At 32.5% G+C, this 17,622-nt stretch overlaps 1 protein-coding gene across 1 annotated transcript; it reads right to left on the reverse strand.

Moving 5' to 3' along the window:
• Positions 1-1,810: 1,810 nt before the first annotated feature.
• On the reverse strand, positions 1,811-17,373 carry LOC138314550 (basic helix-loop-helix transcription factor scleraxis-like). Its single transcript, XM_069254938.1, has 2 exons — positions 16,616-17,373; positions 1,811-4,266 (listed from the first exon to the last, which is right to left on the reverse strand). The coding sequence occupies exons 1-2, from the start codon at positions 17,141-17,143 to the stop codon at positions 4,207-4,209; spliced, it is 588 nt and encodes a 195-aa protein (XP_069111039.1). The 5' UTR covers positions 17,144-17,373; the 3' UTR covers positions 1,811-4,206.
• Positions 17,374-17,622: the final 249 nt, after the last annotated feature.

The raw sequence follows: 17,622 nt of genomic DNA on the forward strand, positions 1-17,622 counted from the left end.
AGTTGCAACACAGAAATTATGTACTTTTAAAACTGTTGTTTTTATACCTTATGTATGTTTATATGGAAAGTTACCTGCAGAAATCACTTTACAATGACTAATAACGCTATAAAAATGTTAAATGAAATTGTAGATCACGATTTGGCTTCATGGTCCGACCGTATGAACTCATTTCACTTCACTATAGATGTTAATATAATGATTTTTGGCAGTACTGCCAAAAATCATTTTCAGCTCTTATATGTATTCGTAAAATTAAAACGTAAGCATTGAAAATACTGTAATTCTCAAAATGTTGGTAACTTTTGGTAATAAATAACATATTAAAAGCTCATATTGATTCGTGATAATGAAAAATACGTCATATATAACTTTAAAAGCTATGCATTAACCGGTATATGATTGTATTACTGATAGCTTCTTATAAAATTAAAAGTGTTTCAAAAGCACAATAGGGCTGGTTTTTGCTGCAATTCAAAGTTGTTTTTGACTTGTCAAAATGCTTGTATTTCATGTAAATGCCATATATATTTAATGCAATTTACCCATAAAACATTGACTTTAGAAAACGTAATATATTTTAGATATGAAATGGAAACTAATGATATAAAATTTACTAAGACAAATCTCTGTAGTTATATATACTGTACACTAAATTGTAGATTTTGTAATTAAAAAAAAAAAAACATGAAAAAATATGATTATGTATTATTTCTAAGTGAAGAATGTTTTCCTCCACCTATCCCTAGCTGTAACACATCACCTTGTCTGTCTAGGTCTGAATGTACCTGGACACCAGGTCTAGATCTACCCGTAGTGGACACCGTGTTCACACGTAATGCACTCCGTGTCTACCTGTAGTCTAAATCTTGTGCACTCCATGCCTACCTGTAGTCTAAACCTCGTGCACTCCGTGTCTACCTGTAGTCTAAATCTTGTGCACTCCGTGCCTACCTGTAGTCTAAACCTCGTGCACTCCGTGTCTACCTGTAGTCTAAATCTTGTGCACTCCGTGCCTACCTGTAGTCTAAACCTCGTGCACTCCTTGTCTACCTGTAGTCTAAAACTTGTGCACTCCGTGTCTACCTGTAGTCTAAAACTTGTGCACTCCGTGTCTACCTGTAGTCTAAATCTTGTGCACTCCGTGTCTACCTGTAGTCTAAATCTTGTGCACTCCGTGTCTACCTGTAGTCTAAAACTTGTGCACTCCGTGTCTACCTGTAGTCTAAACCTCGTCCACTCCGTGTCTACCTGTAGTCTAAATCTTGTGCTGTGTCTACCTGTAGTCTAAATCTTGTGCACTCCGTGTCTACCTGTAGTCTAAATCTTGTGCACTTCGTGTCTACCTGTAGTCTAAATCTTGTGCACTCCGTGTCTACCTGTAGTCTAAAACTTGTGCACTCCGTGTCTACCTGTAGTCTAAATCTTGTGCACTTCGTGTGCACAAGGGTGTAACCTTTAGTCTACTACCAACTGTACTAAACGTTGTGAAATTTAAGGTAAATATCTTGGGATATCTGGCTCTGTTCGCCTACATATAGATAACAAATCTATATTTTTGACTTTTTTTTTAGTATTTTCTGCTTAAAAATCGTATGGAAAACAGTTCTGTTATTATAGAAGGGGATATAACTCTTACACTCTTTGTCATTACTGCCACATTAACGCTATTCCACAGGAGTTATTCCCCTTGGTACCATTTTTATGATAAAATCACAAAAACTAAATTAATTTCCAAAATTTATTTATTATGTTCAATCTTAAAATAAACATCCGTCAAAGTGTAGAACAAATTAAGCTTTATGTGTAGAACAAATTAAGCTTTATGTGAATGGAAAATGAATTCACGTTTTGTACATTTTATGATTATATAGACATGTACATGTAAAATTTGTGACGTGTATTTGATTCCACCGCTGTCAAATGGTATTTTCTCTATCAAAATCAGGAGCAGGCGATTTAGCATTTTTTCATCAGTTACAAAAGTTACTTGCTTTACACCAATTAACCACCACTGAAAATTTTGAGCTTTTAATTTTACTTCAACATAAAAATACTAAAAAAATTAATTGCATCCCGAAAAAAATCAGTGGCACTTGTCCTATATGGAATGAAGTATTGATTGCGCATGCACCAAAAGCAAAATATTTTGTGTAAATTTGACATATATATACGCAATTAAACATCAATAATGCTCTGTCGGCGGTGGAGCATCTTTAATAAGGATAATATGCGGTTCTAAAAATAGATATTTCTATACAAAAAGTTTACATTGTTAGTTTTATGAGAGAAGCATTCAATTAATTTTCATTAAATACATGTACAATGAATTGTGCATTCTTAATTGTTTCCATATGACAGAAAACAAATTAAAACATACCATTTTCCATTAGAATCAATAACAAAAGTTGCTACTAAAATCGATCATATTATTTATGACATTTTTAATATAAAACGCATGTAGCCAGGTAGTATCATAATTAGTAGTTGGTGGTCTACAACCAGCATCACTACATCTGCTGCCCCGATTTTGTATCAATGCTAAAAGTCATTAGTCGCCTGTATCCCGAATCATCACATGTGTACCTATTATATTAGAATGCACAAAATACGATGTATAAGCAATGACATACAACACATATGTCCAGTAAAAACAAAACTTGACATACAGGTATTATTGATTTCACATAAAAACACGAAACCTGTCCCAGCTTACTTACTGTAACCGTTAAAAAAAGAAGAAAAAAAACAAAAAAACCGAAACCCTCTTCCCATGGGTTATCTAAAGTGAATAGTCGGGCAAAGAAAACCAGTCTAAATGTGTTCATTGGCCTTCCAAAAGTTCTCACATATTAATACGACGGCCAAGTTCTGCTTACGTTTCCCAGTTCTGACCATTAAAGTAAAGGGAAGTTGAAAGCATTGAAAGCGAGGCTGCGTGGAAATGTAACCACGAACATAGTCAGCCGGGGGACGTTTTAGGATTCATATACTTTAAAATAATTTCTTCGTACGCAGACAAATTTTGGTGAGAGATTTTATTTTTCTATTTCATTAGAAATTATACTGGATACATTCACACCATTTTTACCGACTTCAGCCATCCTTGCCCGACTGTTCACTTTAACTTAACAACGTCTTCGGAGCCAGATAGAAGTGAAATAACTTTTACGGAATAAAGAAAGAGAATTTTTATGTGGTATGGTTTAATTACTGTATCATTGTCCGTGTTTGGCCGAGGACTGAAACAAATCACGTTTGGTTGAACAATATTTAGCTTTGAATTTTCTAGAACTGTAAAACATTCTGAGTTGAACATTCTAATAATAACATCTATGGAACGGAGTACAATTACATACTTCTCAATGTCTAATTCGTTCTAGGAACATTGGTATATTTAAGAAAATATAAAAACGGAAATATTGCTATTGTAACTACCTCGCAAAGTACAAGTAAGTAGCTATGAGTTGGAAAATGATTTTTGACCAGAAGTATACAGATATGTGTAATGCAATAGATTGATACATAAATCGATTATCGATGTACATATCGGCTCATCAGTACATTGTTATTTCGTTCATTGATACAGTATTTAATAGTAATGTTAGCACATGCAATGAAAGTAAAAATCTCTTTTTTACAACCAACACTAATGTAACACTTACAACGCGCATCCACGTGCGGTATCACACTTATTTCAAATCCTGATCATTTGTTGGAGTAGGGTTATATGTTAATTAAGCTTAGATATATAACAAAATTGATACTGGAACGGAAACTGAATCTACATGTATAGTATGTAATGTGCAATTCAATATTAGATTTAAGCACTTCCCATTAAAAGATTTGTTAAACATAACGGATAACAATTCTATTTGTAGACATGTACAATAAACAATTCACATATCTCTACAAAATACAACAACTATGAATTGATCTCGATTTCACAACACATGTATATCATTTATGGCGGATTTCCTCCTAATATTTGGTTGCTAAAAATGATTTCTCGAAGTTTACGCTTAAAATAAAGACTTTCATATGAAATACATGCATGATATAGATGGGTTCTAATAGAAGTCAATATATATATGCCTGAATGCATTCAAAGGTGTTTTCAAAAACATTCGGAAAGGAGGGGCCCGGAATTAGATCCTAAGTTGGTTTATATATTATATCATTCCCCGAGTTTCCGGTAAGTTTTCGTTATCTCCGTACTTGCATTCCTGGACGGACATCTTTGTACATACAACTCTCGGGCTTCATCTGAAAGATACAAAATAAAGTTGAGGTTGTTAAATAATCTCTCAACCATAAATGATAAGATATTTATAAACTATTCACCACAATCGCTCAAATAAAAACCATATCCTTTCAATCATCTGCCTTAAGTCTTTGAAAAATACATTCGAATATATTATGTATTTAATTCTTAATCGCAAGGAACTGGTTAGATTTCCTGCACACATTTTTCCATTGAAAGTTCGTGCATGTTTGTTTAAGGAACCACTGACGATATTGGACAATGTTGTGCAGCTCATTGTAGAACTATAAAAAGGGCAACAGTTCCACTATACAAGAAGACACAACATGAATATACCGCAGTCTCCCAAAACACGCACCTCGCACAACATACACGCAACACACCAATACATGGTAGGCCGTCCTTACATGACCATAGCTGTTAATAGGACGTTAATTAATCAAACAAACAAACAAAATCATTGTAATTAAGTCTAACACAATATATATTTTTGTGTAATGGTTTATTGTGAAAAAGTGGACAATTTTACAGCATTATTATTATTCTTTTACAATTTTTATAAATTTAAGTCCATCCAATTATGAAAAGCGAGATTTAAAAACGTAACAATGTGCACATGGTAAAGCAATTTTGCAGAAATTGTCAGGCTTGCTTTCCGTTTTAGCAGTTTTAAAGACTTAAACAGACAACAGCTGCTAGCCTATGTGTTTTGAACATACTTCATATCCTAATCTTAACTTCTGAGTTGCAGTGATAAAGTTATAATATAGGAGCAACACATTCGCAGATACAAACTTTGAAATATTTCATGACTAACACTCACATATTGTATTGTTCCCCAGAATTATCAATAGTCTTGTTGTGGTTTAACACTACCGACAATATTGACCTCCTCGGTTTTTATTGATTCTACCAGTATGTAAATCCTCAACGGAGCATTATGACGTCACCATAGTACATTAAATTACAAATGTAGTGACATTTTTTTGATTTTGCTTAAAAGATGTGAAATATAGGCAATTTATAGCAAATAGAATCAGTATATTTTCTAATTTAATGAAAACCAAGTTACCATATTTCCACAAAATAGTGTGGAAGAATATATAATAAAGTAATATTCGCTATTGATGGAGGCAGCCAAGGCGAAGTTTTGCCTCCGTCTCTTTTGTAATGAAAACCAAGTTACCATATAATTGATTTAGCATTACATTAAAAAGTCATTGTCGTTGATCGCTATAAATCATGGAGGTAGACAAGGTGGAGTTTTCCCCCGTCCTTTTTTGACGCTATTGACGTTATCACTGACTTTATATTGTAGCGGTCAGAAGTCAACGTCATTGAACGTCTGTTTAAATTGGTTTTTAAATTAGAAACAATACTGATTTACCGTAAACGACAATACCCAGAAATTTAGATTGGTGTTATATCAATATCAGGGTGGTGGTAACCTACAGAATCAGGTGGCATTATATTGATGTAAATGACACAAGAATTCCTCCTAAAACACTGGCCTCCGTTCGCCGAAAGATTTATAGCGTTTTTTATTATCGTCATATACTCCATTTGTCTTCTTTTATTTTCTGTTGTATATAATATGTTCGTTATGTTTTATGTATGTTTTTTCATTTCTTGCTTTTCGATAAAATGAGCTAGAGAAACGTATGCGTATTCTTGATTTGTTTTTAGTATTTACTACAGTGAGAACAACTGTAAGTAACTTAGAGCAAAACATTCTCTTCTGCATGAATTGTTATAACTTTTTTTTTTGCAATAAAGTTGAAATTTATTGTCTGACTGCGTTCTCATTTCTCAAGCTCATATATATCGTAGCTTTGACATAGATATTCACTAGTCTGTTCTATCAAAGTGCGCACGTGTGGAACACGCGCAGTCAAGCATAACGCTAAGCATGAACTCTCTAACGCTAGGAGAGCATGCAGATACAGTTGCTTCAACAGCTGAAACGAAAATTAATGACTTTCAGGAAAGAACATGATGTTCGTCCACACAACTGTGTTCACGTTGTTGTCATAGAAACGAGATGAAAAAAAGGAGATTGACAAGATTCCCATCGCCAATTCTTACTCACAAATCCAAATTATTTTTTCTTCCGTTTTTATAAGACATGTATATAGGCACCTGTGGCAGACAATCAGTTAAAAAAACAGGATTATCGTCTTTTTATATTTGAATAGGCTTAAAGTACATTCTTACACGGTTTTCTCCGCTGTTTTGTTTTAAAAGAATACATCGTTGTTAATCTACATGCGACCTTCTTGCGCTGTTATAAACTACAGACAATGAAGTGGATTTCAGCACCATATGCTATTATCACTCTTACCAACAACAACTTACACACAAGTTATGTTGTTATTGTATGTTTGAGGTGTAACAGAGATTAATGTTGAAATTTTTGCAATAAAACTCGATATCTGTATCCATGACAACCACATCCATTATATCGCTATCGGATCGCACCAATCCCTCAGAACAAACAAATGATTTCTCATTTATAGGGTTCGTTTGGTTACATATCAGTTCATGTTTCTTTGATAAAGTACTACAGTGTATCACGGGACATGATGATAACTCCCATATGTTACAAGCTCCAACATGTCAGATTAAATGTGGAAAACAATAATATCATATAGGCGTCTAAACAAATGTCATTTTTTCATTCGCAGTTGATATTATATGAATTCATATGCACTAAATACTGGTATTGACTTCATATCGCATTTTCTCCCCTGATAACTTATCGTGGCAAATTATTTTCTTATTAGTTGTCGTGCAAGTAAATCACCAACTGTCATTGTGAATAAATTTTGATATTTGTTGCGTTGCAATATACATTTATAATTTGCTTGTTACGATCATTTTTGTTTAAAAATTGACGAGTTCATCTTTGAACGTAAACAATGCTGTAATGATTTTGTAGAAATAAAAAGTCCTCAAGGAATTTAGAACTTCACGGGATCAGAGCTAATTGTAAGGATTGGCTTTATACGTTATGGAGTTAAAGCAAAAAAGGTTTGAGCGTAAACAGTCTCGTTGAATTTTAGACTGCACTCTGATTCTCCATTACATAGAAAACCTATCCTATCTAATCCTTCCTTACAATGACAAGATGTAAGGTAAGAACTGGCCCCGATTTCTCAAAGCAAACTTCAGTCAAAAACTGACTTAAAGATGCTCCACCGCAGACAGAGCAAAAATCTCCAACTTTTCAGTGGTGGTAATTGTATAAAGTAAGTAACTTTTGTAACTGAAGAAAAATACTTAATCGTCTGCTTCTGATTTTGATAGTGAAAAAATACCATTTGTCGGCGGTGGAGCATCTTTAAGTCATAAATTTTCACATAAGTTACATAAGGAGAAAATCTTAAGTTTTGACTTAAGTCTGCACTTTGTTTCGAGAAATCGGGGCCAGACCATTAATGATTTATTATATAAAATATTCAGTAAAGCTATTTTTCATTACACGTATTAAATTAATCATCTAAATGTATATTTTATACCATTTGGGATACATTAAGTTTTACGGTTACATGTCTGATTAATTTGCTTCATAATCACAGGATAAAGATAAATAGTGATATAAAAACTACAAAATAGTACTAAATGATTAATCAGTCAGTCAATGACTGATTAAAGTACATAATCATATCTTATATGCAATATTATTTATTTGTATCATTAATCAAATATATATCTACACTGTCTTGGAAGTGAATGTAAATGTGTTTGATGTACATAAAATCATTACAATCTTGTTGAAATTGAAATTGAACTGGTGGCACGAGGACAAACGATAGATAACTTGGAAGTGACACATGTACAGCTGCAGGGGACCATTATGTGTGAATGATGATCTTATTAATCTCTGTTGTAACATATTGTACATTATTGTAAAATCTCCGTTATACAAAATTGTAATTTGTCAAGGAATAATGAGCAAAAATAACCAGTTTTTTAGTTTTGTTTCCCAATTTATCACTAAGATAGTAAAAATTCCCATAAACTGGCAAGCTAACTTCGCAGCGTATTCTGAAAGTATCATTTTAGGATATGATAAACCTCTGGCTGAATAAGATTTGTCACTAAATCTGCTGATAGATGATGTTGTCTTTTATACAGTACACGTATGTACAGAGTCTATTATCAACCCTAATATATATTAAGTTTGACCGTGTAACGATATTTTACCATCCGTTACATGAAAATGTTACTTGAGCTTGTCAATGGTAGTTATGATCAATGATCAGTTAAATGTACACATACGAGGAAATATTTTGAATATTTTACAAAAAAATAACGCTGATAGATTGTATCACGACGATATTTACTCCTAGCGAGGAATACGAATGTTATTTAATCACGTTTATTTTTGTTGTGGTCGTGAATACTGATAAAATAACAGTATAAAGAACCTGATTATTTTTATCGTATCTTCTTATTGACAGAATCATGGTTATATATTTTTGCTGTTGCTTTCTTGTATCGCTGGGGGGTTACTTTCAGCAACTAATATAAATCTTTTGTATAGGAATGATAAATTTTTAGTAGCTTATTTTACCAAAAATGTCTATCGAGAATTAACGGGAAAATGCATTTTTATTAATTGTTTGTGTAAGCTAAAACAACCGATGTTAATTAATATTATTATATGCTGTTATCTTAAAGGATTCTACTTTGAATATACACGTGGAAGAAATAACATTTGTTTTACATGTTATGCCATGTATATGAAGATTGGACTGAGAGAATGACTACTTCTGGAAAAAAATGTATGTATAAAAAAAAAATAAAATAAAAGTAAGACTTGATTCACTTATATCTAATCTTGTATCTAAATATGACCCCAATATATAGGAAGATAATTGACGATTTTTGCTGAATTAATTAAAAAAAAAACCCAAAACATTTAAAACATTTATGAACAGTGTGTAGCTGAAAATCACAAAGATACGGTCCATACTGTTTTATTTGAGTTTATCAAATTATCAGTACATTCCGATGATTATACATAGATTCTTATCTGCAGAGTAGGTTCATGCAGTTTATTCAGAAAACAAACACATTTAATTGTGTTCGAATCTATTCACATCATGGAGTTTAAAAGGGTATAGAAAACTTACTGATTTTAGAAAAACAAGGATTTCGAAATAGAGATAAGCGCTATGTAGTGATGGCATTTGTGCATTTATGCGGTAACCAATATATGTAGTTAAACAATACTGAAGTAACAGTTTATTGTCTAATTGGTTTTAAAACAGTTCTCTCTTTACGCAATTGTTGGTTTTTTGGTAGTTTTTAAAAAAATATCCGTGAAACAATTGCATATCGCTTTAAATAAAACTATTCTTTTTTAAATATAAAAATAGTATTTTTTCAATCAATATCATGTTCTGATGTCTTTTCTCTGTTGTTTACCTTTTCTTGGATTGACTACCATAAGAAGTCCTGAAACAATGTTGATGTATTCAAAGTCGTTACTAAATGTCTTTCTTTTATTTCATGCAGTAACAATGTAATTTCCCTGACTGCAATATGCAAACACTGTTAGTGCATCTAACAGATTAGTGTATCTATCGTGCATTTTGTGTATTTGTATGCAAGGTCTCTAATGCTGCCGACCAAAACAGACGTTTGGATTTATTTCTGTTGTCTTTGTTAGCTTCATCACTGTTGTAGCTGTTGCTCCCTTTGTTCTTGTTAATGCTTGTTCCAGTTGTTCTTGTGACTGTTATTTATACTGTTGCTATTGATGTTGGTGACTTTAATTGTTTAACTGCAATCCTTTGTTGTGTTGCATTGATTATGCTATCTTTATGTGTTGTTTTTTGACTATTGTTCTATTTTTACAGATAAAATGTATATATATATAGTAATCATATGTTTCAAAATAAGTTATACTAAGGCGGCAAATCAGAAATAACTTTATGTAGATGATTGTCTCGAAAATAGACTAAAGGTATAGTCGACTCGTTGGTAACTTATCTAAGTCTAATTCGTTGATCTCTTAACCACAAAACCAGAAATTCAAACTAACCCAAATCTTTTCATGTCCTAATCAGTCACAATTGCTTGTTTTATGGCAAGACTTACAATGTATCAGGGTTTCAGTCTCACAATCTTGTATTTTCCTTCGATAGATTGAAATGATATATATCATGAACTGTGAAATCGACACCGATATTATGTTTATTCTTTGAAACCTTCGTACTAATAGAAACACATTATAGAAAACAGGAAGTAACATTATCTGTTTACCTACAATAGATATGGTTAACTAAGGTTCCACAAATCTCGGAAGTTTGGTTGGCCTAATGGTGTTTGAGATATGTCAAGCTGTCATTCGGAACAGATGGGATGTAACCGGATAAGGCTATTTGTCATTCTAAACCTTTTGTAATGTGAATGAAATTGCACGAAAGAATCCGAACAAACAACTGCAAATATTCGTTTTGGTAACGGTACTAGCGTATAAATGGCTATTCACGTCAAAATTGGAATAGAGATCTGATTTATGTTAACTTCTGATACCAAATGTTTCGTTTTTCTCTTTGAGCGGCTGCTCTCATTAGGTGTGGTGTCTTGATAGCATCATTCGGGACGTGTTTCTCCTGATGAAAGGTGTGAAGTTTTTTTTATTACCATCTTTAAAAAATACAACTGTTTCATGCGTTTCTCAAGACACAGACAGTGTATGCTATGCAATAAATGACGGAAAGATTTTATCTGAAAGCCGCAAGTAATTGGTAAATTAGATATGACCCTCCACCTCTGTCGATAGGAAGTATTCGAGGGAAATGGCTATAAATTACTTTGATGGATTCCGGAATTACACTGGACCGTCTTATTTACAAACCTTTAAATGATAGAGATGAATGGTGAGAGGATTCCAATGTGTAATTAATATAGTTTTAGCAATTAAAATATTGACAAATTTTACAAGTTTTACGTCTTAAATTTGATTAAGCAGACAATTGATGTTTCATCAAAATAAATGTTCTACTCGATTTATTGATATGGATACTTATTTCAAGTCCGGAGCTATGTTTTCAAATATTTTATCACTTATTTTAAAATAATAATTTACGATATTATATTAGTTGTTGAGTTACCTCATAACTTCTGAAGATAAAAACAAATATATAGAAGTAAATAACTAGAATGCGTTGTTTATTTACAATTTAATTTTTTAACTCACGATTGCACGTTTCACAGCATGTAAATGCAGGAAAGGAAATAGGGTACTGCCGATAAGGTTCGCATATATCTGTAACTACAGTACCGCTGTATTGTAAACAACATATTATTTAATATATTCTAAGAAATACACAAGTCATATAAGATGGATTTTATGTTTTTAGCAATCTGATTAAAACACAGATCCTTATCACTACTCCGTTCAATAGAGGATCTGACAATATCCAATAAGGGGTCACGTCCAGATGGCCTTTATACCACGTGTACTTCAGAGCAAATGCAGCTTTTACACCTTACAACATTAATTGAAAACGTCCTTTCGCCCCAGTATACATATACCATTAGCTTTGTCATGCACTTCGGGCGAGATGGCTACATACACGAAAAAAATTTGGACAGCTTTTTCAAACTATTTCGTCCCAAGTCAAGATTCTGGCAGTGTCGATTGGCCATATCAAAAGGTCATCTTGACGTGACCCCTAATGGGATGTTTTCAGATCCTCTTATCCAACGTAGTGAAAATAATGATCTGTATTTTAGTCAGATTGTGTTTTTAGAGATACTAATTCTATATCGTTTAGTTTATGTAAAATTATTTGATATAAAAACTTAAAAAATTCCAAGGGTCATATTCTCACGAGTTGTGTTACATATGTAAGTATACCATTTCAAATTACGATACAAACATTTAAACTGGATTAAGTTTCCAATCAGCATTTTCATTGACATATATTAGGCTCTTATTTCTCGCACATGCAAAAAGAATGTCAATATCAAAACAAAGAAACCAGAAACACATAATATGTGTCTACAGCTTGACCTGGGAACTGCAGTTTAACATACGGTATAGTATCTCTGACACAAAGGTTTAGGGCCATTCCAGTTCAGCCGTCATATATTCATCAACTTTAGCTTTCGTCCAGAACTAAATAAACAACATTGCCGATGTCCAGTTTCTCCTAATGACCATTGAGTTATTTAGGGTCGTGACCTTCAGATGGTCAGTGAAAACGACCCCGGTGTGTTGTTTCTATACGGTTTTGTTTCCATTTCTAAAATTTCCATACACAGTTTAGGTTATCCTTTACACCGCTTTTATATTACACAATAACTTTACACCAAACTACTGGGAAACGGTGTATCGTGTGAAAAAAAGGTGGCAAACAAGATAAAATGTTTAAATATTTAGAATGGCATTCTATTGCTTACTACTACTAATATGAATACTAAACATGTTTAGTTCTGAGTTGATACTTTGTGACAAAGGATGGTTACCGTACTGAAGTACGTTTCATGAACAGATATGAAAATAACCTCACTTTATATCTTTTGTGTTTGAGTATTTCAGTATTTTTTTACATTGGCTAGTATTCCAATTCAAATAATTCATTTTTGAGTGTAATCAACCTATATATATGTAATTTTAGTTTAGATAAAGAGAAGTTAGTTAGTAATACACATTTGATTTGCGAGTGTAACACTTCTTTTCTTTATTGCGATTTAAAGCCAGTTTTTTATGGTTTTACATTGAAAACATTGATTAAAACTGGAAAAGACAGCACGGATAACAGTTTACAATATTGAAAAATCAAAATCTTGGAAGTGAACTGTATCTGTAATAAATCTTTCCAAAGAGTGCTGATTTATAAAGTACAATGTACGACAAGCTAATGGCTGCTTTGATTAGACAGTGTTTACATGTATAAATCATCATATGCATTACTATCTCTTTGTAAGAACATACATTTGGTGTGATAACAGTGTGTTGACAATAAGAAAGACGCTAGTTGTTTTTTTTATTCTCGGAGCGAATCCTTTTCTTGAAATCATGTATCTATTTATTTTGTTTTGTTAAACAATAAATGTGTAATGTTGGAAACGATCCAGATAGATGTCTTTACTGATAACATGTTTGTTTGTTTTTAAAAATGTTTGATGGTAACTAGACGGATACATATAACAATGTAAATGGCATAGTTATGATAAGCAAGATATTATATACAGAGTTAAGAAAACATGTGACCTTGATTTGATTGGATAAACTCACAACGGAAGTATTTACATCATTGTCACATGAGTTGTTTGTATTTACTTTCCCTTTTCTTTTCTATATCGGGAATTGTTTGTGTTCTTTGCATCAATTATTGCACCTTTATTTGATAAATTGAATCTAATAAGAACAAAAAAAAAAAAAAAAAAAATAAGAGCAGAAAAATATCAGCATCTACATATGAGACATATTTGTTGTCCACTTTAAAAGTATAACTCGGTTTCATCTCTTTTTAAATAAAACTTACATATATGTTTAAAAAATGAATGAGGCATTGCTTTATTCGAAACATTAGTTTATCAAACCTAAATTGAAACTACACTGTAGATACTTTTTACTAATTAATGAAAACTTAATCATTAAATTCATTGTAACCTACAATCATACATCCAGTCATGACATTTTAAGTCGTTAGATCTTCAGAATGTATTGATTTAGGCCGAGTGAAATCAGCACCGATTACCGTAAAATGGCTCGGAAATCGTAAATAATTGTTTACAATTTTTCATTCCCTACTCAATACTCTAAATATATTATAACCAGTGTATGTAGTCCTTAAAAACAAAATAAAAATAGGATTCATTTTGTGTTTAGATCTTCAATATTATCTATTTAATATAATTTGTAACTTAACTAGTCTCCGTGGCAAACATTATGAAAATTTGCAATAAATTAGAGATTTTCAAATGTCAATGTATTGTGATATATATTTCCGTTCTGTATCGGTGTTGACATTTATCCTTTGCTGGTAATATTGTGATGCGGAAAACGTCATTTATATACAATGGTAAATAATTTGACATTTCAAATTCAAATTGATTATGACTAGTTCAAAATAAAAGTACGGTGTATTCCCAACATTCAATGCAACAAACACAGATCAATGTCAACAGACAATCTTTCCGTCTGAATCTCTTTTCTGTTTCTAAACAAGATATTACTTCGGTTACATGCGGAATCATGTATTGGTCTGGTAAATACTAAATCTTTTTTAATTTCCCTGTCCTTTCATATTTGCGGTTTACACTTTTACATGTTATGTTACCTATTGTTTTTGTTATTTGAAATATGATATTGAAAATATTTTCTAATGTATTATTAATATATATATCACGAACATCTCATAATTTTGTGAATATAAATCCAACTTATAAAAAAATGTTATCAAAAAATTAATGACATTAAATACAAACTACATATAATACAAGGGATGGATTTAAAAAAATAGTTATCGGTTTGCGGACTGTATATAACTATGGTATAGATCTATTTTGATGTCAAAATACAGCCGATACGCTTGTAGACAAATTATCATGATAAAATCATCATTAAATGTGGCATTTAAATACCGTTTTAGCACATGGAAAACAGCTATTATTTCATTTATCTATCATAAACTTGGAATACTCAATTAATTTAATTATGCCCTATAATTATCCTCCAGCTCCTATATCGAAAACAAATACGTAGCCCTTTATTTACTAGTATGCCTTTGACCCCTCATCAGCAAATGTTAATTAGCACGTGAGAAATTAAAAGAATTCCTGGGGGACATCCCGGCTGTTTACGATGTGGGTCAATAAAAACTCCCGATGGACACAGAACGGTCATGACTGCTGCAGCTGCAGCTACCAGCATTTGGAGAAATTGGATTCTACATGGTTGACTAGTTTACGACTGTAGTAATTATCTATAAATATTCCACTGAATTGAGTATCCCTGTGATCATTAAATGGGACCCAATACCGAGAGTTACTTGCTGGTGGACCGGGAAATTGTTTCGTAGCTAGATAAGTTTGCTCGTTTTATGTGTTGTCTTACATACATTTGTACTGCTGCAAATCTCAACTTGTTAAATATAAACGCGATATTAATTATGAATGTATTCAATATTTTTTTTAGTTCTTTAAGCAAATGAATGATGAAATAAAAACCATGAACATCAAATCGAAACTGTAGGAAAAGTTTCTTCTGAAATGTTAATTGTTAAGATAGTACTAATTCTAGACTATAATATGATACAATAATTTCTTTTTTTTTCTTGATTTACAATATAACTCCCCGAATGATATCAAATGAATAGTCTCACTATTACAAGTTTAGTCTTTATGTTATCTAGATAAAATGGCTAGTTATTTTGTAATATCTACTCAATCTCAATTCACATTAATCTCACCCTCTACAAAATCAAAGAACTGTAACGGTCAAACCTGTTAATTGATTCTAAATAGTTTATCTTAACGATTGCTTCAAATTAAATGAAAATCTTCTACTTTCTTTTATGTAAAAATAATATGCATACTAATGTTTCTTTCAAAACACCGAAGTACGTATAAAACAAAGAAAAAAGAAACATTTTCTCTGAGCAAACCTGCTCTTTATTACATTGTACTTCCGAAACTGGACTTTAATGTCAAATAATATTTTAGCTTGTTTTTACAAAAATATACTGACTATATATAATATAAATACTAGCCATTTAAGTTATTTTACTTTTATCTGTTACAAACAATTATATGTTTATCACTATTTGATAATCATAGATTGGCAAACTTTCCGTTAATTAAATATTTTTCCTTTGTTATATATTATAAAATCAATGATAAATCGAATATGAATGTGGTGATTTATTATTGAACATAAGTAGGAAAAACTATTTTCAGAATAAAAAAAGTTCCCGTAAATGCGTTATATAGGAACGCAGAAGAAAGTATGTCCATTTTGTATTATAGTCGGTTTTCTTTCTCATTGAAAAATATTATTATGTATTCTATCATGTTAGAAAAGTATCACTCTGATTTATATAGACCGTCTGAACTAACCAATTTTAAAGACAATAAACATCAATTCCTGAATTACTGAAAATCATAGAGAGTTTGCGCAGCGTTTTCAAATTACAAATTGAAATGTAATGTGACAGTCATGAAATAAATGACTGAATGAAATTCTTCTTATAAATATTATCTAAAAGGAATGATAATAAATAAGGAAACCATATAGAATATTTAATGGAATTTCTCAATCAATTCTACACCCATAGATCTATTGCTGTATACCGTAGTTGCCATAGCCACGGTCCAGCTACTTACCGTACGGGTCCTTGAAGCACTGAGACAAAAGGTACACACAGGTTTTGGTACATTGTCTAATCCTCCACGTAACATCGCCTGATGTTTTACACACGGCTGATCAATACACTCAGATCCAACCATCAACACAGTGTTCAGGTGAGCGATATAACTCGTCGCCAGTCTCAAAGTTTCAATTTTGGACAATTTTCGGTCCGCTGGTTCCGTCGGGATCAAAGTCCGAAGCGTCACGAAGGCCGTGTTGACGCTATGGGTTCGATCCCGCTCCCGTGCATTGGCCGCCAGCCTTTGTTTCGGTTGGGATTCAAATAAAAAATCAGTTTGATTTAGATCCAACTCCCCGTCGTCCGGAGATACGACTCGACACTTTTTATTATTAGATTTCTTGTTCCCTTTTCCGGTTGTAATACACTCCTCAGTCGACCCGATGCTGTCACTGCCGTCTGAGTAATGAATGTTGTCCTCGCTCTCACTTTTTTGTTTGTTGCTACTACAGTACTGACTGGATACTTTCATAGCCTTTCTCATTTATAAAACTTCTGTTGTGCTCTTTCTCAACACAATGTTATGAAATTTACGATTTTCGAATATGGTAAAGAAATTGAGAGGAAAACTTCTGAAATCAACGGACGTCCCTCATAAAGCGACTAGTGTGTAGAGCATCTAAATCACCATTCCATCTGCCTTCCTCTTATGCTTGAGTACAACAGGTTACTCTTCTGAGTGTCAGATCCTGAACCTGGAAGCGATTCCCCCTCTTGTTCCCTCCCACTTACAACCAGTAATGGACGGGATTATATATGCCACAATTGTGACTGTACATCTACGAAAGTACCCCAGAGTCACGCCAGAACAATGTAAAATTACTACTAGTTACAATACCAATTTCCTGACAACATCAACACCACTTGTACGTTTGACATTACATTTTCGTGAAGCCCCTTTGATAATTGCTTGTAATGAAAATGACGGCTAGAACATGCTCCGGTAACTCGTTGATGGAGATT

The sequence above is a fragment of the Argopecten irradians genome, chromosome 2, assembly GCF_041381155.1.
Source record: "Argopecten irradians isolate NY chromosome 2, Ai_NY, whole genome shotgun sequence".
Taxonomy (NCBI): Eukaryota; Metazoa; Mollusca; class Bivalvia; order Pectinida; family Pectinidae; genus Argopecten; species Argopecten irradians.